The sequence below is a fragment of the Bufo gargarizans genome, chromosome 6 (assembly GCF_014858855.1).
Source record: "Bufo gargarizans isolate SCDJY-AF-19 chromosome 6, ASM1485885v1, whole genome shotgun sequence".
In the NCBI taxonomy this organism is placed as follows: Eukaryota; Metazoa; Chordata; class Amphibia; order Anura; family Bufonidae; genus Bufo; species Bufo gargarizans.
Window position 1 is genome coordinate 152187459 of NC_058085.1, and position 26681 is coordinate 152214139.

General features: G+C 42.2%; 1 protein-coding gene across 3 annotated transcripts in view; it reads left to right on the forward strand.

Annotated features, from left to right (window-relative positions):
* Positions 1–26681, forward strand: part of PALD1 (phosphatase domain containing paladin 1) — a 319104-nt gene that overhangs the window by 136096 nt on the left and 156327 nt on the right. For all 3 annotated transcript variants that reach the window (XM_044296577.1, XM_044296578.1, XM_044296579.1), the window contains 7 exons: positions 684–786; positions 1811–1990; positions 2955–3119; positions 4538–4698; positions 9368–9443; positions 18567–18718; positions 25754–25850. In XM_044296577.1, the coding sequence (XP_044152512.1) occupies positions 684–786; positions 1811–1990; positions 2955–3119; positions 4538–4698; positions 9368–9443; positions 18567–18718; positions 25754–25850 (934 nt within the window). The remainder of the gene's footprint in view (positions 1–683; positions 787–1810; positions 1991–2954; positions 3120–4537; positions 4699–9367; positions 9444–18566; positions 18719–25753; positions 25851–26681) is intronic.

Genomic DNA, 26681 nt, shown 5'->3' on the forward strand with positions numbered 1-26681 from the left:
GTATGTAAGGTGGCATTATTCGTGAGGGAATGTATCACCAAAATGTATTTTCTGCTGGCTAAAACCAGATAGTGACACATATACTGGTAATTTTTTTAAATCTGTTTTTTATTTTCTAAATTAAGATTGTTTATTCTGTTTCCTGAACCTGATTATGGGGACTCCCATTTATCTCAGCTGTTCTTAACAACATTTAGAGATGTGCTTTACAGCCACCACCATGGACCATAGAGTCATTGACTACCATGGGAGAATATTCTAGACACACTGTGACCTTTGCAGAGGTCCGGAGGAGTAGATAAACTTTGTCAATCACCTATTGTGAATTCTGGATTATGTGTTGTCTATATATAGGCAATATGTGTAATTATAATCTAGTTCTAGTTCTAATGTAGTTCTACCTGTAATCATAAGCAGATAACTGTAGTCCAGTGATCTGTACAGGCCTTCGTGGCCAGTGCTAAATCTGCAGGATTTAATAGCTTTTTTTTTTACTATAGATATTGGTATGGAAAATTAAAAAATAACATCACCAAACAACATTTTTTCAAAAAAGGTCTAGCATGATTTAAACAATAGGTCATTTTCTGGTGGCACATTCCCTCTAAACATGGGTGACAGGATACAAAAGATCTGCCCATACAAGCTTAAAATTTAAAGGCTGAATTTGTTTCCCCCCCCAGATACAATTGTAAAGAAGAATTCCAAATTCATGATGATTTGCTTAAAGCCAATTATTCTGTTGGGAGGATTTCTGAGACCATGCCAGAACATTATCTTGTACAGGTGAGATCCTTAGATTATGTTTAATCAGCAAGAACTCATACATTTAAGGACAAGCCGACCAAAGTAATAGCTGTTTTATAATTAGAAAAGGTGGACATACAGGTTGGATAATTGTTGCCTAACCCACTGATTTTGGCCGGACTGGCTGACCATGTTCATGGGGGCCTCCCGATGTCAGAAGTTCGGGCAGAAAAAGATTGGCAGTTGAATTTCAGCTATCATACCCTTTTCGTTAATGAGAGATGAGCAGCTGCCAGAGCTGTATCCGTTGGGGAAGACAATAATGGGGCATTTTTAGACGCCTGTCTTAATAAAGCCCCTCTGCTGGCGGTGGATCACCGAAGTCATGTAGAGGCATAGCTCTCTACATAACTTTGGCGCATCCAGCACTGCTTCTAATTGTAAGCCAGCTTAGGTATTTTCTATACCTAAACCAGGCGTAGAAAATGATGAATGAGATGGCCTGCCGGCATGTCCCCTTCCCTGCCCATGCCATGCCCACCTTTTTAGACCTGGTGTGAGCTGGAAAAAGTTGCAGATTGTGGAGTCCTGTCAGGATTTACTCTGCTTTTTACACAGAAATCCTGAACAAAATCATATAAACCTATACATCAAAAAGGCCAACTCATCTCCCTCTATCGTTATCATATATTGCTCTTAGATTAAGCAAAATAAATTGCCTAATAGGTTTGCTTTAAGTCCACCATACAAATGTGTATGGGCACTTTTAGTCCGGATCCTAAAATATTCTGATATTTTTCAGAACATTTGCCATGAGAAATCATTGTGATTTATAGTCGACATCTATAAGTAGCAATTTATACTGAAGATAAAAATAGTAAAAAACAGATGGATGGGGTGCTGGCAGTATGTTAAAAATAAATGCATTAAAAGAATGAAAAACAAGCACACAAGGCATTTTGGAGGGATCTTCCTCCTTCCTCAGGCACTCCTTTTTCCTCTGCAGAAACAAGGAATATTTAATTGAGTATTCTTGAAATAATGTCTGAGTTCTTTCTTTCAGGGTAAATATTTTATGGTACGGGATGTGTACAGCAAGTTAGATGTTCTAAAGACTACAAGTAGTTTTGGTGCACCAAATTTCCGCCAAGCAACAGGAGGATATGAAGTATATGGAATGGGTCAACCCAGCCTAAATGGCTTCAAACAAGTACTACAGAAGCTCCAGAATGATGGGCATAAGGTACCAAATAGAAGTAGTGTCCACTGATAATTTTTTTAGTAAAGGTGGACATTCATTGACTGATCACTATTCACCTTAGACACAAAAGTTAAAGGGGTTGTGCCAAGTATAGAAGTTAGGGGACTAGCTGATTTCTAGTCTAACCACTGGGACCCCCACCAATCTTGAGAATAGTGATTAATTCCCCCGATCTGACAGACAGGTAGGTTGGGCAGGGGCCTCCGCCACTCTATATATTCTTTATGGGACTGCTGGAGATAGCAGAGTACAGCACTCTGCTGTTTCCAGCAGTCTCCTAGAGAATGAATGGAGAAGCAGGGAGCATGCAAGACCTGCTGCTCTATCAGATCAGAGGACTGGGACCATGGTTCTCTGGATCAATGGGGGTCTCAGTGATTGGACCTCCAGCAATTAGTTAGTCATCTCTATCATGTGGAAAGGGGATAACTTCTAAACTTGGCACAGCCCCTTTAAGTACAAAAAGATACACAGTAACTACACCATATTACTTTTTTTTTTACCGCAGGTACCAAAGCCCACATGGTTTCTATAATAGTGGGATGGAACTAAGCTGCTACACTGTCATATTTGGAAAATTTATTCTGTCTCAGATAGCGAAATTTGAAGTGGTACCTTTTATAGAAAAAATGTTCGTGCTTTTTGGTGTCATTTCATGCTTATAAGATGTTTTCTTCATGACTTGGAGTTGTAAGGATTGACTTGTGCATACATGTCACCAAAACCAGTCAATGCAAGGGAACATTGTGGGGAGCTGATGCTCTTTCATCACTAGAGAACATGATTTTGAGTAAAGAAAAGTTATTATTAAAGAGGTTCTTCACTTATATTTTGTATAATATAAAATCACATTTTGCTTAGGGAAACCTAGTATGTTTAAGTTTAGTAAGGCTTGATGGATATTCAGTACTTTTTAATACAGAATCCTTATTTTTTCTTGGTGTAGGAATGCATGTTTGTCTGTGTCCGTGAAGAGCCCGTGGTGTTTCTGAGATTGGAAAGTGACTTTGTGCCTTATACTCCCAGAAGGAAGGAGAATTTGCATGAAAATTTACACAACCTGGAAAAAAGACTCCGTGTAGAGAATTTGGAACTTGCTATTCGTAAAGAGGTATTCTAGTTTGATAAATCAAATATTTTAATCTGAAAGGACAACATCAGCATGAAGTTTCTATCTTCTCCCAGTTCTCCTTGTGTTTGCATGCTTTTCCTCCCATAATAGTTTAGTTGACTTGCTATAAAAAGATCCTAGTGGTTATTGGGAAATGAGCACATAGGAATTGGGTTCATTAGGTGATCATTCATACACACATTTGAGTCGCCTTATTATAGCCACTTCATACTTTTGACATTGGGAGTGTGTAGCCCACTAAGAAAGTCATGTATCATGAAGTGTGTGATAGGCTGTCTGCACACACATACCTCATTGCTGTCATGGGAAAAAGGGACATTTTATTAGAGTTTCAAAATGGGAGGAAAAAAAACGCAGTTCAGTGAACTCTACTGCGTATGGACCTCCGAAGATGATGGATTGTCATTGCACCTCTGTCAATCAAGTTGCATCAGCAGACAAGACTTCAATTTTCTCAGCAGTATCGAATTTGGGCTTCTGCTTATTGGAAAAGGATTACCTTCTTCAGTGAGTCAGATTTTTTTGGATTTCGAATGGATGGAATTTGGCATGTCAGATAAGAAATATCAGAGAACAAACACCCTGCATCTATTGCTGAAAAAAACATAAGTTGGTGGTGGCAGCCTTATGGTCTGGGGAATGTTTTTGTGATATTCTCTGAGCCTGCTCATCCATGTGGAAGACGGTCTCAACCAATTTAGGTATGAATTTATCCTTGCAGATCACGTACACACATACATGCTTAGTGTAGTCCCTGGGGAGGATGTGATGTTCCAACAAGACAATGTGACATATCATACTGCTATAAATGTCTCACTGTGGTTGGAGAATATTGAACAAGACTTCCACTTACTACCCTGTCCTTCTAATTCCCCAGACTTGAACCCAATTGAAGATTTATGGAACCACCTTGGTGGTCATCAGTGATGGTCAGTTTGCAGTGTTCGCCAGCGAACACATGCGGGCTGCCATCTTTAGTAAGGTAGACTCACCCGTCCGGCGATGCACAGGTAAGCCCTTACCTGTGCCTGTGCCGGGAACCGGTCTGAAATAAAATGCATTCACCGGGAGCAGGCAGTTCCGAAAACAGCCGCTGGGGGCCTTTATTATCTCTAGTAGCTGGGATGCACTGCAGTCAACATCACTCCAGATACCTCTAACCACCTACCAGGGCCTTACTGAGTGACTCCCAGCCTGTCTAGCTGCTGTCTGTGCTGCACATGGTAGTTACTCTGGACATTAGCTGGTGGTCATAATACTGTGACTCAACTCTGTATAGAAAATAAGTATACAATGAAATATTGTGTTAGTGCACAGGAATTCCTACTTTTCTGTAATTGAAATCATGATTTATCAGGAGGAAATATTATTTGTAATACTTTTTTTTTTTTTTTTAGCTTTATGACTTTGCTCAATTGAGTGGGAACAGCTATTTTGTATATAATGACATTGAACATTTTAAGGATGAGCCTCACTCTGTCAAGGTTGAGTGTGAAGAAGATGTACACGTGACAGAGGAAGTGTATAGCAGGCCTGTTTTCTTACTGCCCTCTTACAGGTGAGCGTGAATGCATATATTTATACATATAACTGTGTAAATATGCTAATGAAAATGTCAGGGGTGTACACAGAGGAGACAAGGGCCAATAGAAAATATCAAATGGGACCCCTTTCTGCTGCTGTTTAAAGGGGTTGACTAAGATTAGAAGGAAGGGTCTAATTTTTCACAGAAAAAATATTGAGCATAGCCTTTGTCTTTCATTGCAGAACTCCCCCATCATATTTCCAGGATTCTTGGGTCAATACCCAAAATCTTAATTTGCCAACATTGTATGACCTATACAGAAGGGATTCCTGCACAAGTTTTCATCACCCATTAAAATAGGAGATTGGCACTCTCATAATTTGTCTTCATTGTGTTAAAGCAAAGTGATGACTATATAGTTTAGCTTGTCAGATTTCAACATTTTTTTAATTAAATTGTCCAACAAATGGGTCATTTTCCGTCAGTCCAGTAGAAGTGAATGAAGGAGTGGTCATACATGCACACCACTACTCCATTCATGGAGAGTTCTCAGAGACTCTTGCTCTCCTGATTGATGGAGTTACCAAATGTCAGACCACCAGTGTTCATAGCGTTATCACCTATACTGTGCATAGATAATAAATCATTTTGTTCTGAGAAATCCACTCATAAGCTTTTTATATCTTGTTTCCGCCATTCTGTTAGGATCTTACATTTTTCTTTTATTGGATGATGTTAAGGGGGTTTTCCCATGATAAATATTATACGTTTTTCAAACCAGCATCCCTATCTGCATACTTTGGTTCTTGCCTGTAATTAAAAATATAGTATATCCACTGTTCAATAAAATGTATCTGTATAGTGCCACTTGTTGTTTGTTCTTTTCCTTACTTTTCTGTCCACCTCAGTAGCATTGCTCAGGTGGTTGCACATGCTCAGTTCAATCTTTCAACTGCCCTCAGCCATATCTATTGTTAGAAGCTGTGATGGTTACAGAGGAGATCTGTAGCGTTAAAGACACACCCTGAGCTGGAATTGGAGCAGTAAATGGGAGAGCTCTGGACCCATATGAGGTACAGGGCTAACTCTGTTTTTGTTAGAAAGAGATTGTCATGTACTATTTTTCACATTAGTCATACAATAACCCCTTTTAAAAGGAATGTGTAATCAGAAAATGACCTATTATTTATATTACATTTTATTAGTTTTTTTATAAATTTTTGTTAGAATTTTTGTCAATTTTTTTTTTTTTTTACTTTTCCATGCCACTATCTATATTTTAGGGCCATTAGGCCTAAAATATTTTAAGACTTCCTTTCTTTTGATAGCAGCTACATGGGCTTAGTCACAATACGATACAATATACTTTATTAACCCCAAGAGAAATTTATATCAATGGACAGAAGCTGACCCTCTGACTTACATGGGAAAATTTTCTAGGCATGCTCTGTGACCTGTGCAGAGGTCAAGAAGGAGCTAATAAGCTGTGATATCACCTATGGTGAATACAGTCATATCTATATAGAGGTGTTACTTGTCATTGTAATTCTGCCTATGATGATAAAAAGGTAGTTACTGAAAATGTACCTGTGCAGAACAGGAAATCATGAAATCGCGCAGCTACAGAGCAGGGAGACGGCTTGATTTTTTTTTTTTTTTTTTTTTTTTTAGAGCAAGCTTTAGTTTTTATTGGAATCATTGGGGGCAGACTGGGAACTTAAGGTGGCCCTGGAAAAAAAAAAACTAAAAGTGGCTCCATGTTGTTGGCAGGTCCAAATTGTCAGAATACGGAACAATATGAGTAGGCAAGGACAAAAGAAAGTAGGCAGGGCCAGCAATACCATAGTGCAGCACCAAGTACCACACTGCTGTATAAAATACTACATCCTTGTACACAGTATTCAACGGTATCACTGTCCAGAAGCAGCAATGCAGTTGACTGTAGGAGGGCACCTGTGGCCACGGGCCAGATGCATAAGTATCTGATTCCTTACTTTAATGCTGGGAGCATCAGATCGTTATGTACCTGGCTGGTGGCCATGAGGAGGGATCGGGCCTCTTGGGCATCAGATCACAGGTAAATTTCCTGTAGGGTCTATGGCCAGTCCACCCCTGGGTACCATTTTGGGTTACATATGACATTTTGATGCCTTTTTGCTTTATTATTTTGGAAGAGAAGACATTTTGGGATGTGACTGCACCAATTATGTTTTGTTTTTTATTGTTTATTTTTATATGTAATATTGAGAAAGGGTAGTGAATTTTATTATTTTATATATTGGTATTTATTATTTTTTTTTAAATATACATTTTTACTGTCATTTTTAGTCCCCTGGGGGGACTTGAACATGTGATCCTCTGATCGCTTGTATTATAGACTGCAATAAAATACTATTGGCGTCTGCGATTTTTTACAGGCTGCCTGTCAAGCCATAACATGGGCACGACTTTGCAGGCAGATTCATATGACTGGCCTGGTAGCCTTTACAAGGCATCAGGCTGCCATAGCAACCAATTGGAGTTCCCTGATTTTCCTCTGTCTAAAGGCTCATGCACACAAACGTATTTTCTTTCCGTGTCCGTTCAGTTTTTTTTTGCGAAGAAAATGGAAGTTACTCCGTGTGCATTCCTTTCCATATGTCCGTATGTCTGTTCCGCACAAAAATAGAACATGTCCTACTGTTTGGATTACGGAAAAGGATAGGACTGTTCTATTAGGGGCCAGCTGTTCTATTCCGCAAAATATGGAATGCACACGGATGTCATCCGTATTTTTTGCAGATCCGTCTTATGCGGACAGCAAAATGGTTGTGTGCATGAGCCCTAACTGCTCATTTGCCACAGGGTGTTACTACTGGAGTTTTGAGTTGAGTTTCTACAGAGTCTAATACAGGTGGCACTCATGGATAGTATCAGATTGTGTAGGAACACACACATTTGACAAGGGGAATTGTAACACTCAGATGTCAATCTATTCATGAATTTATAGTAGAAATAACAGAGGAACAAAACAATGCAGAATTCTAAAAAAAGACACCCTAGAATTGTTATATAATGGAGAATATTATTATTTACTAAAACCGACATCAGGAGCGGAGATGGATCAACTTTAGGGCCTGTTCAGAGTTGCCAACCTGAATTTTTCCTTTTTCCTGGAGAACTTATCCCAAAATCACGGACAGTCAATTTTTTTTTACGGACAAATTGGAAAACCATAATAAGTTATAAATATAATAATTGATACAGGTCTATAGCTCAATGTACTGATGTGAACTCAATACCAGCATTTACTGTGAGCTGTAAAATGAGAATTACCACCAGCCTAAAAAAATTTATGGACACAGGAAAAAAAGTCATTTGTTTTTATGGACTGCCCAGAAATTTCTAGACAGTTCGTGACCCTGGACCTGTTGGATCTTTAAGACCTTTTGGTGGAGTATGAAGTCAATCTGTATCATCATATTATTTGTAGAACCAACTATCACAGTCCATTCCAGAAAGGCAAACTTCATACCTGGAGGTTATGTAGAAGTTAGAGACAGCCGTGGTCAGGGGCGGATTAAGTGCATGATAGGCCCGGGGCTGTCTAACCAACTTGCCCCCCCCCCCCCCACCCCCCGCCATTTTTTTTTTTGTTTTGTATGAAGAGGCTGCAGTGCTTCATGAGCTCCACAGTCTCTTCCTAGGCCATATGACATCTTTAGATAAAAAAAAAAATACAAAAACTTACAGGAGAATACAGCACCACATACCTCTTACATCCAGTGACATCTCCTGTCATGTAGACCTTCTCTTTACTCTTCTCCTCCGTTTGACCCAGACCACCATGGCAAATTCTGGTCCCCACAGGGTCATCCTGCTGCCACTCCCGATACTGTGCCTGTTTTGCTCCCCAATGTTCAAGGTACTATACTGCTGAAAAAATTGTGACCCTAATAGACATAATTGGAGTCATTTATCAAACTGGTGTAAAGCAGAACTGGATTTCCAAAAGAGCTGTGAAATATGAAAGGTGGTATCTGATTGGCTGCTATGGGCAACTAAGCCAGTTCTACTTTACACCTGTTTGATAAATTACCCCAAATGTGCCTATAGTGTCCACAGCAGATATAATGTCCCCTAGAGTGCCCCCAGTCTTAATACCACCCTTTATTGTGCTCCAGGCAATAATCCCTGTATAGTGTCCCCAAAAATAATAGAATTGTCCCTACAGTGCCTCCCCAATAGCAACACCCCCATATAGTAATTTCCACCACACTGCCCCCACATAGTAATCCCCCCATAGTAATTTCCCCCAAACTGCCCCCATATAGTAGTTTGCCCCCACACAGTAATTTCCCCTACATAGTAATTTGCCCCACACTGCCCCTACATAGTAATTTCCCCCCGTGGTGTTGCGGGTGACACTGACCACTACTACATAATAACATGCTATGTTCTGGAGTGAGGAGGGCTACAGGTGGAGTTGCTGCTAATAAATGAGATAGGATGGGATAATATGATCACACATAAAATGGGCCTCCAGATTGCTTTGTGTTGCTCTACCTGCTCTGTGTTTGATTACATTTTATCTTTTCTTTTTCTTAAGAGTAAAATACAGTTTTTATGTCCAGGATGTTTTCAGATATAGACTCCAAAGTTCTTAGTAAAGACTAGATACAAGTTAACATAACTTAATGACGGTTCACATTCTCTTTCACAGATATAATCGTTTGCCCCTACCAGTAGATGGTGCTCCTCTGGAATCACAGTTTGATGCTTTTGTAAACTTTCTCAGGGTATGTAAAACATTTGGTTTAAAATCCAATGCCTTTTGTGGAATGTCAGCACTGATTTAAATTACACTGGATACAGTGGATATGAGGGTTACCCATCACTTTACTAAAGGGAGTTTGAAACTAGTGCTTGTATTTTATGCGCTGGATTGGACACAAGATGCACGTGTATAGAACACTGTAGAGCACACCACTTTCCATACATATTGCTCCCTCATTCAAGGTTGACTTGGTTGTGGAGTTTGCCCATGAGGTAGTACTGCAAAGTTTGCAGTTATTAGCACAGATTATTCAAATTTAGTCATACACATTTTAGCAAGAACTAGTTTGAGAAGTCCTTTACATACAATTGTATTAGATTGAACTTACAGTATACTTTCAGAACTGGCACATCACCATAAGAATATACGTGCCAGGAGGTGAATCACTGCACTTCCAGAAGTTGTTTGAAGTAGGCAAATATAACTTTGAGTTACTGCCGCGTTCTTATGTGAACCTGCCAAATCCACTGTGTATCTGCTTCCAAAGCTCAAACTTGTTCTCTTTAATATTCTCCTTGTTTTTATGAAATTTGTTGTGATTTTTTGTGTTTCGTTTGTTTTTAAGTACCGTAATTAGCTGATATGCTTGTTAATCTTACCGATTTAAGAACAACTTTTATATTCAGAGGCTACCTCTGTGGCAGGTGCAGCACTATAAAGTGCCTTTTGCGCTGTGGCATTAGAAGAATTTTGATATCTCTGACGTTTAGTCTAACCAGACTGTCTGTTATTCTGTAATTCCTCTAGCGCCGTTTTATGGAAACAGTAGATTTAAAGAGCCCACCAAATGCTTGAAATAACTTCTTTATTAACGTCAACTTTTCTTCATATATAACACTGCCGCCTCCGCAGCAGATACTCCATGTACATGAAGTATCACAAAATGGCAATAAAGTATCACAAAATGGTGGTATGCATAAGATGGTGGTTCAACTGTTCAATCTTGTCATTCAACATAAAATGGTGGATATATTTCTCTCTTGAGTATCTGTAATCTCACTTTAAGTTATTTAAGCACTTTATGATCTCCCTGAGAGGTATATCTGAGGTCTAACTAATAGTTCTACCTGCTGAATTTGGTCGCAATTTGCAGTATGCAGTTAGCAGTAACTATTTGCAGATTGGTTGAGTATGATCTGGTATGGTTGTATGCAATTTGGATTGCAATATGGAATTTGGTTGCAATTGTGAACTTTGTAGTTTTCAATTGGTGGAACTGTATCTGTACTGTTCCTAATCACTATATTAACAGTAGGAACATTATATAACTGTTCTAAATACCTATTTTGGCCTCTCTGCTTCCATAAAACACAGCTCTTAGTGGAGTGAATGTCTGTTCAGCTTCTCTCCTCTGGTGTAATGATTCTAGCAGCTCCTGCGAGGGGAATTTCCAACGCAGGCTGTGTGTGATTGGTCAAAACTCTTGCCCAGCAACAATAGTTTAACTCTATGCTTTCTGTTTCTGCCCTGTCATTGAGCTTACCTTACATTATTTAATGAATCTTAAAGGCATATTATCTTTTCTGCTTCTGTGAACACAATATATAACAGTTTTATGACATCCAGACATGAAGTCACTGTAAATAACTCTGCTTTTGTATTTAACACACAAACATAGGAACTGTATTAGGGTTATTGGCAGGTTTAGCTGTATAAACCTATAAGCTAAATTGGCAACCTAGGACAGGTCTTGGCTAGCTATCTACAACCTCCAGTGATGCTAGCATTTTCTTCTCCCGTCAGAAGTTTGGCTGGCACCTTTCATCAACTTTATGTTGCCCTTGGACAGTATAAAGTAGTCACAGCTATGCTTCTTTTCCAGGCCCAGGCAGCAATGAATATAATGCAGAAACCATCATAGCAGCCAATGAATGACAGACTACTGGAATCGGCATGTCTGTCACGGACATGCCGATTCCAGTAGTCTGTCATTCATTGGCTGCTATGATGGTTTCTGCATTATATTCATTGCTGCCTGGGCCTGGAAAAGAGTCATAGCTGCCTCAGAAGGGTCACAGTTATTCATGAGCTTCTGCTCTCCCTGCCCACCTGGTAATAATTGGCATTCAATCATTGATGGCTGGGTGGACGGAGCAGGAACTCATGAATAACTGTGGTTCTTCTAAGGCAGCCATGACTCTTTTCCAGGCCTGGGCTGCAATGAATATAATACAAGTTCTCAGCAACCACCTAATATTAGCTTCTGACACACTGCTGAAATCAGTGTCTGACAACACTTTATGCTGTCCTCAGTATGGGCAGGGTAAAGTTGATGACAGGTTCCCTTTAAATCGAACAGCGGGACACACAGACTGCAGATTAAATGATACAGTTGCTAAGGCACCTTTAGTTCACACTTCACTGATTTGGTCAGTGATTTCCATCAGTAACTGTGAGCGAAACCAGGTGTGGAGGCTACACAGAGATAAGGTGAAATGTTTTGACTCACACTTGGTTTTGGCTCACAATCACTCGTGGAAATCACTGATCACGTCACTGAAGGGTGAACTAGGCCTTATGATGTGCAGACTGTCCTCTGCAATGCTCTTATGTAAGAGATGCTTTAGGTGTTGAACAGGTGCATCTCCTATCATTAGATTTACACTTTCCTAAACTAACACTCACTCAGAATTTTCAGCTGAATCTGGCTTGTGAGACCAACACAGGCTGTCAGCTTAGGGTACTTTCACACTTGCGTTAAAGTTTTCCGGTATTGAGTTCTGTCCTCGGGGCTCAATACCGGAATTTTTTTTATCAGTTTTATCCTAATGCATTCTGAATAGAGAGCATTCAGTTCAGTATGCATCAGTATGAATCTATTCAGTCCCTCTTTTATGTTTTTTGGCCGGAGAAAATACTGCAGCATGCTGCAGTTTTCTCTTCGGCCAAAAATCCTGAACACTTGTCGGAATGACGGATCCGGCATTAATTTTCCAGCGACTGAACTGCCTGCCGGAATCCTCTGCCGCAAGTGTGAAAGTACCCTTGGTGAAAGATCAGATAACAGCTGCCAATAGAAGTCATTGAGGAGGGGAGGAGGAGTGAGCTGGAGAGAGAGAGAGAGAGAGAGAGAAAGACGCACACAGAGGCTGTAGCAGCCAAAGGCAAAGGTTATATCTCACTCCAAGTACTTTATTAACATCTATTCTGTGCAGTACTTCTCTATATTGTCCTAAATGGTGCTTCTGAGTAAGAGCAGAATCGCAGAATCTCTTGTTCACAGTGATAGAATAAGATATATGGAGCCTTCAGAGTGAAAAACTAAATATTACGTATGTACACACCCATGACAGTGTATTCTGAAAAGTCATCTAAAAGTCTAGATACACTTTTAACTTCTGGCAGGAGACAAGAATTCCAATAAGGGTACCAACAGTGTTGCTGCACTTTACAAAGTGTTTTTTAAGTAAAACACCTTTTGGGTTAGAATGGTGAAAGTTGTAGTTTCCTAACAGCTGATGTGCTATAGATTGCTTAGCCCTCTACACTATTAAAAAGCGCTCAGATTTTGTGCCTTATGTCACTAGTAATGTCTTTATTATTATTAATATAATTTTTTTGTTGTTGTTCGTAAAGCAGCACAGATCCCTTTTGTATGCTTTGCCTACAGGGGGCATAGACACAGTACAGGGATAGGGATATCCCAGTCTGTGCCGCTGAAGTCAGCAATGCAGACATGCCCCTCTGTTTATCAGTTATATTGTCTTAATATGACAAACTTTTCTTCAGTTGACAGTTCAATTGAATTTCTACTAATCCCTTCTAAGGCTACTTTCACACTAGCGTTCGGCTAGCGTTCGATCGGATCCGTTCTGAACGGATCCGATCATAATAATGCAGACGGAGGCTCCGTTCAGTACGGATCCGTCTGCATTATTTTAGCAAAAAAAAGCTAAGTGTGAAAATAGCCTAGTACGGATCCGTCCAGACTTTCAATGTAAAGTCAATGGGGGACGGATCCGCTTGAAGATTGAGCCACATTGTGGCATCTTCAAACGGATCCGTCCCCATTGACTTACATTGAAAGTCTGGACGGATCCGCACGGATCCGCACGCCTCCGAACGGCCAGGCGGACACCCGAACGCTGCAAGCAGCGTTCAGCTGTCCGCCTGTCCGTGCGGAGGCGAGCGGAGCGGAGGCTGAACGCCACCAGACTGATGCAGTCTGAGCGGATCCGCCTCCATTCAGACTGCATCAGGGCTGGACGGCTGCGTTCGGGTCCGCTCGTGAGCTCCTTCAAACGGAGCTCACGAACGGAAACCCGAACGCTAGTGTGAAAGTAGCCTTATATTACTGTGTTAGTATATCTAGGATATGTGTATATGTATGTGTGTGTGTGTGTATATTTGTATGTATGTATGTGTGTGTGTGTGTGTGTGTGTGTGTGTGTATATATATATATATATATACAGACGTGGACAAAATTGTTGGTACCCTTTGGTCAATGAAAGAAAAAGTCACAATGGTCACAGAAATAACTTTAATCTGACAAAAGTAATAATAAATTAAAATTCTATAAATGTTAACCAATGAAAGTCAGACATTGTTTTTCAACCATGCTTCAACAGAATTATGTAAAAAAATAAACTCATGAAACAGGCATGGACAAAAATGATGGTACCCCTAGAAAACACAGAACATAATGTGACCAAAGGGACATGTTAATTCAAGGTGTGTCCACTAATTAGCATCACAGGTGTCTACAACCTTGTAATCAGCCATTGGGCCTATATATATGGCTCCAGGTAATCACTGTGTTGTTTGGTGATATGGTGTGTACCACACTCGACATGGACCAGAGGAAGCAAAGGAAAGAGCTGTCTCAAGAGATCAGAAAGAAAATTATAGACAAGCATGTTAAAGGTAAAGGCTATAAGACCATCTCCAAGCAACTAGATGTTCCTGTGAGTACAGTTGCACATATTATTCATAAGTTTAAGATCCATGGGACTGTAGCCAACCTCCCTGGACGTGGCCGCAGGAGGAAAATTGATGACAAATCTAAGAGACGGATAATCCGAATGGTAACAAAAGAGCCTAGAAAGACTTCTAAAGAGATTCAAGGTGAACTTCATGCTCAAGGAACATCAGTGTCAGATCGCACCATCCGTCGTTGTTTGAGCCAAAGTGGACTACATGGGAGACGACCAAGGAGGACACCATTGTTGAAAACGAATCATAAAAAAGCAAGACTGGAATATGCCAAACTACATGTTGACAAGCCACAAAGCTTCTGGGAGAATGTCCTGTGGACAGATGAGACAAAAATCGAAGTTTTTGCCAAGGCACATCAGCTGTATGTTCACAGACGAAAAAATGAAGCATATCAAGAAAAGAACACTGTCCCTACTGTGAAACATGGAGGAGGCTCTGTTATGTTCTGGGGCTGCTTTGCTGCGTCTGGCACAGGGTGTCTTGAATCTGTGCAGGGTACAATGAAATCTCAAGACTATCAAGGAATTCTAGAGAGAAATGTACTAGCCAGTGTCAGAAAGCTTGGTCTCAGTCGCAGGTCATGGGTCTTGCAACAGGACAATGACCCAAAACACACCGCTAAAAACACCCAAGAATGGCTAAGAGGAAAAAATTGGACTATTCTAAAGTGGCCTTCTATGAGCCCTGACCTCAATCCTATTGAGCATCTTTGGAAGGAGCTGAAACATGCAGTCTGGAAAAGGCACCCTTCAAACCGGACACAACTGGAGCAGTTTGCTCATGAGGAGTGGGCCAAAATACCTGCTGAGAGGTGCAGATGTCTCATTGACAGTTACAGGAAGCGTTTGATTGCAGTGATTGCCTCAAAAGGTTGCGCAACAAAATATTAAGTTAGGGGTACCATCATTTTTGTCCATGCCTGTTTCATGAGTTTATTTTTTTACATAATTCTGTTGAAGCATGGTTGAAAAACAATGTCTGACTTTCATTGGTTAACATTTATAGAATTTTAATTTATTATTACTTTTGTCAGATTAAAGTTATTTCTGTGACCATTGTGACTTTTTCTTTCATTGACCAAAGGGTACCAACAATTTTGTCCACGTCTGTATATATATATATATATATATATACATACACAGTACAGACCAAAAGTTTGGCACACCTTCTCATTCAAAGAGTTTTCTTTATTTTCATCACTATGAAAATTGTAGATTCACACTGAAGGCATCAAAACTATGAATTAACACATGTGGAATTATATACATAACAAACAAGTGTGAAACAACTGAAAATATGTCATATTCTAGGTTCTTCAAAGTAGCCACCTTTTGCTTTGATTACTGCTTTGCACACTCTTGGCATTCTCTTGATGAGCTTCAAGAGGTAGTCACCTGAAATGGTTTTCACTTCACAGGTGTGCCCTGTCAGGTTTAGTAAGTGGGATTTCTTGCCTTATAAATGGGGTTGGGACCATCAGTTGCGTTGTGGAGAAGTCAGGTGGATACACAGCTGATAGTCCTACTGAATCGACTGTTAGAATTTGTATTATGGCAAGAAAAAAGCAGCTAAGTAAAGAAAAACGAGTGACCGTCATTACTTTAAGAAATGAAGGTCAGTCAGTCCGAAAAATTGGGAAAACTTTGAAAGTGCAGTCACAAAAACCATCAAGCGCTACAAAGAAACTGGCTCACATGCGGACCGCCCCAGGAAAGGAAGACCAAGAGTCACCTCTGCTGCGGAGGACAAGTTCATCCCAGTCACCAGCCTCAGAAATCGCAGGTTAACAGCAGCTCAGATTAGAGACCAGGTCAATGCCACACAGAGTTCTAGCAGCAGACACATCTCTAGAACAACTGTTAAGAGGAGACTGTGTGAATCAGGCTTTCATGGTAGAATATCTGCTAGGAAACCCCTGCTAAGGACAGGCAACAAGCAGAAGAGACTTGTTTGGGCTAAAGAACACAAGGAATGGACATTAGACCAGTGGAAATCTGTGCTTTGGTCTGATGAGTCTAAATTTGAGATTTTTGGTTCCAACCACCGTGTCTTTATGCGACGCAGAAAAGGTGAATGGATGGACTCTACATGCCTGGTTCCCACCGTGAAGCATGGAGGAGGAGGTGTGATGGTGTGGGGGTGCTTTGCTGGTGACACTGCTGGGGATTTATTCAAAATTGAAGGCATACTGAACCAGCATGGCTACCACAGCATCTTGCAGCGACATGCTATTCCATCCGGTTTGCGTTTAGTTGGACCATCATTTATTTTTCAACAGAACAATGACCCCAAACACATCTCCAGGCTGTGTAAAGGCTATTTGACCATGAAGGAGAGTGATGGGGTGCTGCGCCAGATGACCTGACCTCCACAGTCACCGGACCTGAACCCAATCGAGATGGTTTGGGGTGAGCTGCACCGCAGAGTGAAGGCAAAAGGGCCAACAAGTGCTAAGCATCTCTGGGAACTCCTTCAAGACTGTTGGAAGACCATTTCAGGTGACTACATTTTGAAGCCCATCAAGAGAATGCCAAGAGTGTGCAAAGCAGTAATCAAAGCAAAAGGTGGCTACATTTAAGAACCTAGAATATGACATATTTTCTGTTTCACATGTATATAATTCCACATGTGTTAATTCATAGTTTTGATGCCTTCAGTGTGAATCTACAATTTTCATAGTGATGAAAATAAAGAAAACTCTTTGAATGAGAAGGTGTGTCCAAACTTTTGGTCTGTACTGTATGTATGTGTGTGTATATATATATATATATATATATATATATATATATATATATATATATATATATATATATATATATATATAATCACACTTGAGAAAGATCCTGAAGAGGATTGCAATTTTGTACAGACATGGGTAAAGAAAATACCACCTAGGTACCTGGAGTGCCATGGAGTTTACTTTTTGTATTTGGGATTGTACGCTGGCACCCATTTTTTTGTCTTTTAGGCTCCATTCACACATCCGTAATAATGAGTCTGCATGGGGACGGAATAGATGCGGAGAGCACACTATGTGCTCTCCGCATCCGCATTTCCGGAGCACGCCGTCTTTCTTCCGGTCCGTGGCGCCTGAAAAAAATAGAACATGATTAGAACAGATTAGGCATTTTCTATTATAGTGCCGACGATGTGCGGTCCGCAAATCCGTGTTTTACGGATCTGCAAAACACATACGGATGTATGAATGGACCCTTAAACTAGTAGTGCAACCTCTTTGAATATGTATATAGTATATTATAGTCCTAGCTGGCAAAAAGGTCACCGTAAATTGGCCCAGGGGATCACTGTAGAGAACTGCTGGTGTCGGCGTTGGTTTCACTAAAGTGTAACAATCGTTTCAGTTTAATTTTAGAGTAGGCAGAGTGATGTTAAATATTTTTGTAATGTACGTCATAAGGAAAAGATCTTTTTTTGCTCAAGAAAACAGGGTGTAAAGAGTTGTCTCTGCAAAGTTCTAACAGTGTTGCTAAGGGGAGCCTGTCTTTCAGTCTTCAATTCTACTGAGCGCTAAAGACACTTGTGAGTAACATACAGTCTTCCAGCCTGCCTCTTGTCATTGCTCCAGTCCCTGACTATGTACTTGCCCCTAACTCTCACTGCCCATCACCCTCCCTTTCTGACCTGTTACACCCAGGTGTCTTCAGTGCTCAGTAAAACACTAAAGACTGGTGTAAAGTAGAACTGACTTAGTTGCCCATAGCAACCAATCAGATTTCACCTTTCATTTTCCAAAGGAGCTATGAAAAATGAAAGGTGGAATCTGGTTGCTCTGGGCAACTAAATCAGTTCTACTTTACACCAGTTAGATAAAACTCCATCGCTTTTTTTTTTTTAGGAATGCTCAGGTAGAACTTTGCCAAGAAGACTCTTTAAACCAAAACAATTATACTTGAACTCTCCATAGGCTGAACATACCCTGAAAGCTAGAACTTCACATTAAAATATAAAAACTAAAACTACAGCTTCAAAAATGTTGATGTAATGGATTCTTTCTATGCCTTCTTTATGATATGGACAGGGTCGTCTGTATGACACTGCATTTATTCATGTAAAAATATTGAATTATGATGGCAATGTGGACATCTTTTATGGAGTCCTCTAATTAAACATATACTTTCTGCTTTTTAGGAAAACCCTTGCCTCCTGCTACTTCATGATACCAGCTGTGCACCACCTGCTTTGCTTTTCAGTTGCCAGACAGGAGTTGGTAGGACGAATTTAGCCATGATTCTGGGAACATTAGTTCTGTATCACCGAAAGGGTTCAACTGAAAAACAGATGTGAGTCCTTTTAAATGTTATTGAACGGATTCTTTCATTGGCTTTTTTATGTTTTCTATTTGTTCCAGATTTTGCTAAATTCCATGACTGAGTGCTGTATAATGCATGTGAATGGAATTTTATATCTGTATAGATTTCAGATCATGTTCCAAGTTTTCATATTTATGCCATGCCTTCTGAATTTAACTCAATGAACCAAATTTACTAATGTGTCGGCACCTAGAGTCTTTCTAAAAAGTTGCATGAATTAGCACAGTTTGGCCCAACTAGGGCCTCTCAATTTTTTCCAACTCGAGAAGGGAGTGGGGCTTTGCAGGAAAGGGGGTATGGCAGGCATGTCTAAACTGCGGCCCTCCAGCTGTTCCAAAACTACAACTCCCAGCATGCCTGGATAGCTTACAGCTATTAGGGCATGCTGGGAGTTGTAGTTTTGCAACAGCTGGAGGGCCACAGTTTGGACATGCCTGGGGTGGCCTAAGATTGTGCCAATATTCTGGAATAAACTTTTGTCTCAAAGTAAGCCAACCAATAATTTGTAAAGAATTATATAAGTTTATATCCCTGCACCAGATTTTTCATCCAGCCTGAGTCACTATGATAAATCTGGTAAAGGTCTAGACAGCCTGATTAAGTTTACACCATCCATAGGATTAGTAAATCTGCCCCCATTAGTGGGTAAAATTTGTATCAAAATCTCTGGTTAACCTGTTGCCATATTTATCCTGTGGGAACACTCTGTAGCATGTGAACCCAGCTGTATATGACTAAAGCCGGTTGGGGTTTATTTGAGTAAAGCCAACCACACAAGTAAGATTAGTATCTGCCAGAATGTGGCCTATCAGTCCTAGGAATTATCCCAACCTCTACATGCCTTGGCTAAACTATCCCCCCGTGCCATCAGCTCAGTTCCCCCAGTGCCTTCAGCCAGGGCCGGCTTCAGGTTCATGTGGGCACTTGGGTGATAAATCCCAGTGGGCCCCCATGAGGCATTTTTTTACATTGACATGTCCCCCTGTGGCTCCCACATGGTATAATGACCCCCAGTGGCCCCTATACAGTATAATGACTACTAGTGGCCCTTCACACAGTATAATGACTACTAGTGGCCCTTCACACAGTATAATGAACCCCCAATTCCCCCCCCCACCACTGTATAATGACCACCTGTGGCCCTGCATTCAGAATAATAACCCCCAGTCGCCCCCATTCAGAATAATGACCCCCAGTAGCCCCCACACTGGGGGAATACTGTATGGAGGGGGCACGAGGGGTTATTATATTTAATGGGGGCTCTGGTGGTCATTATGCTAAATGGAGGGTCAATGGGGATCATTATACTAAATGGGGGGCACTGGGAGTCATTATACTGTGTAAGGGGCCCTCACAGTGTGATGAATGACCCCCCAGTGGCCCCCTCACATACCTATCATTGCTGGAGAGCAGGGGAGCTGGCGGTCCTGTCCATCACTAACCGCAGCTCCCTGCGCTCTTTCTCTCCTCTGGCCCGCTGCAGCAGTGAGCCAGGCCTGGAGGAGAGAAGGATATGTGCAGTGATGTAGCTAGAACTGACTGGGCCCCACAGCAAATTTTAGTACGCCCCCCTCCCCCCAATGTGTGTTCACATCACGTTTTTCCTACCGGTTTGATGTATACAAATGTGCAGCACTCCACGTTTTTGTATCCTGCAGAGTCAAGTAAAAAATGCATACGTTAACGTATATGTTTTTTTACAATGGAACTGTATGGTGAACGGACGCAACGGTATCAGTCTGAAGATTGTATGGTGAACGGACGCCACTGTACGGCATCAGTCTGAGGCATCTGTTAACGCATACATTTTTTGTATGCATTAAATGGATGGCACAAATGGGACGTGAACTCAGCCCTAGTGTCAGAATAAGCACCAGTACACAGCGGAGCAGCGTGGCGGAGAGGGAGGCCGCGATATACTGACAGAGCGCTAACTGGTCCTGGTGGTCAGGGATGAGGACTGTGCTTCCCAAGGATCATTTTCTACTGGGAAATACAGGGCCCTAGAATCTATATACTATAAAGATTTTAGCCCTACCCCCAAATAGTAATACAATTAGGGGGTCATTTATTATATAGAAATACGTCTATATTAGGCGTATTTCTGACACAGATTGTGGCGCAAAGGTCCTTAACACCGCAATCTGTATCTTTTCCCGCTCATGCCAGGTATAAAAAAAAAGTGGTGTGGGCATGGAAGGGGATACAGTTATGGCCATGCAGTTATTGGATACCACCGCCATATAGTGATAACACCGCCATACAATGATAAAACCACCATACAGTGACCGAATAAAAGGGTGTAAGAGGGCACAGTACAGGGAATGACTATGGGCACTGCACAGGGTGTGGTAAGAGGGCACAATGCAGGGTATAAAGGGGCACAGTACGAGGTGGGAGGCACAGTCACATGACCCTGTGACATTAGAAGGTCCTTATGGTGAATGCTGTTCAGATGCCACCATAATGAGAGGCAGAGGAGTGAGACAGGGGCCCTGGGTGGACAGGAGGGGTGGACACAGCAAGTAGGCGGAAGGGGCTCTGAGGGGGTTTCATACAAGACGTAGGGGCAGGAGGTCTGTGCAGGGCAGCAATAGGAGATAGGAGGGTGAAACAGGAGCTCTGGATACATGAGGGAGGAAAGGAGACAGCAGGGGCTCCATGAGGATGAGATAGGACAGGATATGTGGGGGGGGGGGGGCAGGTATCATGGAGACAAACTGCTTAATGTCTTAACAGTGCAGACAGTGCAGACTCACTCACAGACTGTCTTCACACTTCTCTGCTCCAGCCCTGCGGTCTCTCTCCTCAGGCAGCATGTGTCCTGTGTAGAGGGGTGTGTCCTGTGTAGAGGGGTGTGTCCTGTGTAGAGGGGGCGTGTCTGAGTCTCTGCAGCTCAGAGGGCCCACCAGGGGGGTACTGCGTAAGTGAAATGACAGCAGTGAGAGCTCCCATCTGTATTGATGGAAGTGCTCATAGCAGCTCAGTGGGCCCCCCCAGGAGCATTGGGCCCCGGCACTTGCCCGGGGATGCCGGGTTATGACGCCGGCCCTGCCTTCAGCTCTCCCCAATAAGTGCCATCCGCTCCACTCCCACTCCCCAAGTGCCATCAGCTCCACTCCCCAAGTGCCATCAGCTCCACTCCCCCAGTGCCATCAGCTCCACTCCCCCAGTGCCATCAGCTCCACTCCCCCAGTGCCATCAGCTCCACTCCCCCAGTGCCATCAGCTCCACTCCCCCAGTGCCATCAGCTCCACTCCCCCAGTGCCATCAGCTCCACTCCCCCACCCCAGTGCCTTCAGCTCTCCCCCACCCCAGTGCCTTCAGCTCTCCCCCACCCCAGTGCCTTCAGCTCTCCCCCACCCCAGTGCCATCAGCTCTCCCCACCCCAGTGCCATCAGCTCTCCCCCCCCCAGTGCCTTCAGCTCTCCCCCACCCCAGTACCTTCAGCTCTCCCGCACCCTGGTGCCTTCAGCTCTCCCCACCCAGTGCAATCAGCTCCACTCCCCCTTGTGCCATCGTCTCTACCCCACTTGTGCCATCATCCCTCCCCCTTGTGTCATAGTCTCTGCCACTGGCACTATTGATGAGGGCACTGTCTTGCACTATTGATGAGGGCACTGTTTCTGGCTCTATTGATGAGGGCACTGTTTCTGGCACTATTGACAAATTCACAAATGCATTGCAATATCGGATCCGTCTCTCCGGTGTCATCCGGAAAAACGGATCCGGTATTAATTTTTTTTTTTTTCATTTTTAAGGGTCTGGCATGATCAGACCGGAAAGCGGGATCCGTTTTGCCGGAGCACTTAATGCCAGATCCGGCACTAATACACTTCAATGTAAATTGATGCCGGATCCGGCATTCCGGCAAGTGATCTGTATTTTTGGCCGGAGAGAAAACTTCAGCATGCTGCGGTGTTCTCTCTGTCCAAAAAAAGTAAGAGGGACTGAACTGAAGACATCCTGATGCATACTGAACAGAATGGTTTCCATTCAGAATGCATTAGGATAAAACTGATCAGTTTTTTTCCGGTATTGAGCCCCGAGGACGGAACTCAAAACCGGAAAACTTTAACGCAAGTGTGAAAGTACCCTAAGCCATTACATTCACTCTGAATATTCTACGTTCTTATGGAGCCCGACGATAACATAAATCCGATAGTAAGACTAATAGACAGGAACTGGTTTCTATGACAATGTGAATATTTGGTACCAATCTACTTTGGCAGGCGAAAAAGACTTGGCTTTGTTCTAATTATTTCTCTACAAGCCATATGTCTTAAAGCCATACTTTTACTGAATGTAGCCGATGGCAATGCTATTTAGTGCTGTCTAACATGATTAAAACTATGGAGGTCATTTATCAAACAGAAATGCGCCTAAATTAGGCGTATTTCTGGCGCAGATTGCAGAGCAAAGGTCCTGTGCATTGCAATTTGCGACTTTTTCCTGCTCATGCCCCATCTTAAAAAAAGGGGGTGCTAAAAATCTGTCTTACATTTAGAAGTTGCGAAGGATCCGGCAAAGTCGGCACCTTTTCATAACTTCGGCGGATTCACCGCCAGATATAGGGGTTATTAAGACCCAGAGCCCAAAACCGCCCCTTCACGTGTTCCCAGTACCTCGCCTTTCAGTCTGCCCCGACCTCTGCACCGTCATGTACTTCTTTTGAACTCTGCCCACGTCGTTAGCCACGGTGAAATGTTGTGCATATGCACTAGGGATCGACCGACTATCGGTTTTACCGATATTATCGGCCGATATTGAAGATTTTAACTGTTATCGGTATCGGCATTTATTTTGCCGATATTCCGATAACAAATCGGGAACACAGATCACGCTGCTGACAGCGCTCTCCGTGTTCCCTCTGCAGCACAGGGGAGAAGGAAGCAGTGTCTCCTCCCCCTGTGCTGCTGCTGCCGCTGTAGCCAATGGGAGGACAGGGAACAAGAGGAGGGGAGGAGCTATGGCCACTGCGCCACCAATGAAGATAAGTCTCTCATTCATTCATATACAGGAGGTGGGAGCTGCAGAATCACATAGCCGGCTCCCGACCTCTATGAGCAGTAGCTGCGATCTACGGTAGTTAACCCCTCAGCTACCGCTTATAGAGGTCGGGAGCCGGCTATGTGATTCTGCAGCCAGCTCCTGCCTCCTGTATATGAATGAATGAGATTTATTTTCATTGGTGGCGCAGTGTGCCCGCGGACCCCCACCCCCACCCCAGTATTAACAACATTGGTGGCGCAGTGCGCCCGCGGCCCCCCCACCCCAGTATTAACTAACAACATTGGTGGCGCAGTGCGCCCCCCCCCCCGCAGTATTGATCATTGGTGGCAGTGGCCACAGGATCCCCTCCTCCTCCGATCAGAGTCCCAGCAGTGTAATGGTGGGGCTCTGATTGGTTACCATGGCAGCCAGGACGCTACTGAAGCCCTGGCTGCCATAGTAAGCTCCATGCTGCTGTGTGCACAGGGCAGCAGGGACAGTGTGAAGTCCTATTCACCCTGATAGAGCTCTATCAGGGTGAATAGAACAAGTGTTCTAGTCCCTAAGGGGGCTAAAAGTTAGTAAAAAAACAAAACAAAAAAACCCACCAAAATATTAAGTATAAATAAAAAAGAAAGATTTACAAAAAAAAATAAAAATACACATTAACAATAAACATTCATTTTCAGCAGGAATTTTTCCTGAAAATGAAAATTCACAGAATATCGGTATAAATTATCGGCCTAAAAGTTCACAAATTATCGGTATCTGACCTAAAAAATCTATATCGGTCGATCCCTAATATGCACTGCCTGCGCAGTGACTTCCCTGCAGTGGGCATGGACTCGCTATAGGTAGTGTGCATGCATTGAGCCCTGTGTGTGACTCTGATGCCCACAGCAGGGAAGTCTGTGTGCTTTTGTTAGCGCTTGCCTTGGTGTAATCTCTTGCAAGCACAGAAACTTCCCTAGTGTGGGCATCGGACTCGCGTCACAGGGCTCGGCACATACTCTCTACCTACAGTGAATCCATGCCCACTGCAGAGAAGTCGCTACGCAGGCAGGTTGCTTGTGCAAGATTTCACAGAGGCTAATGACACAGGCAGAGTTCAGAAAAAGTATGTGATGTTGAAGAGGAGGAGGTGGACAGGAAGATGAGGTACTGAGAACAAGTGAAGGGGTGGTCTTGGAGTTTTTCTTAAAATTTTTGGATCAATGTGTTGAAGGTATAGGGGGACATTTATCAAATATTTCCGGCAATTTTTGGCATAAAAATGGCACAATTCATGGCACACAGCCTCTGTTGAGCAAAATTTGGAGACATTTGGCTGCCTGCGCCACTTTCAGATGTGGAGTGAGATGTGCGGGCGTAGATCACTTTTTAGTATTATTTTAAACTTTTTAAGAAGTTGCGAAAAAGCCGCAACACCGCACCAGACATTTCCCAGACGTACTTTTACTGAATTAGGGCTCATGCAAACTAACGTATTTTCTTTCTGTGTCCGTTCCGTTTTTATTTTTTTTATTTTTAGGACCATATGCAGAACCATTCATTTCAATGGGTCCGCAAAAATAAAAACTGAAGTTACTCTGTGTGCATTATTGTCAGCATTATGGACAAAGATAGTACTGTTCTATTAGGGGCCAGCCTTTCCGTAAAATACGGAATGCACACGGACATCATCCGTATTTTTTGCGGATCTGTTTTTTTTTTGCGGACAGCAAAATACATACGGTCTTGTGCATGAGCCCTTAGGCGCAACTACATTGCACTTGTGCCAAATTTATTACTGTGCCATTTTCATACATTTGGTGCAGGTACGTATAGCAACTCCAATCTAAAGACTAACCACAAAGACGCCTACAATGATAAATTCCCTCCAAAGTCTTTACATTAAGAGCTGCACCTTGACCTGGAATGGGCGTGTAATAATTGTACACGGCACTTTAAAGCCACTTGAGTTCTAACCTAATTTTATACAAATTCTCTGAATACAAACTATTTGCATTCCAGGATCAACCAGAGCACCAAGGACTTGCCAAAAGAACGTTTTCAGGTGATACAAAACTTCATCAATATGGTACCAAATGGAGAACAAATAGTTGAAGAGGTAACTATTGATATGGCCCAGAAGAGGCGGCATCCTACTACACAATGAGATTCATGGTGGATGGGTGTCTTCATGATGCATTTCTCCAAAAGTCAAAAACAACCAATTGAACTTCTAGATTAGGGGGGAATTTATCAAAACTGGTTCTAAGGAAAACTGGCTTAGTTTCTCATAGCAACCGATCAGATTTCACCTTTCATTTTTCAGAGCTCTTATGGATAAGGAAATGATCAATCTAACTGGTTACTGTGGGCGCCTAAGCCAGTTTTCCTTAGCGCCAGTTTTGATAAGTGTCACCCACTGTGTTTTGTACATTTATGAATGCATTGTATATGATAAGTGTGATGATTGGGTTGCATAATATGTGTTTTACGTATGAATATATTGTGTATGTATGATACATGTGATTGCACTGAGATGTATTTTTTTTGTGTTTGGTAGTTGTGATTGCATTGGGTTGCATTGATGATTTACTGTAAGTATTGTGTGTGTGATACTTGCGATTACATTATATTACTCTGTGTCTGTATGATACAGGTGATTGCACTGAGATGCATTGTGTGTGATACTTTGATCGGATAGTGTTGATTATTGATTTATCGTATTGTTGTGTGTGTGATTGTACTGAGCTGCATTATGTGTGATACTTGCAATTACATGATGTTGCACTGTGTGTGATTGCATTGTGTTGGTGTGTGTTATACATGTGGATGTATTGAGTGGGTGATAAAATTACTGCATTGTGTGTGATACATGCGATTGCAGTGCGTGTATGGTACGTGTGATTGCAGAGTGCGTGTATGGTACGTGTGATTGCAGAGTGCGTGTATG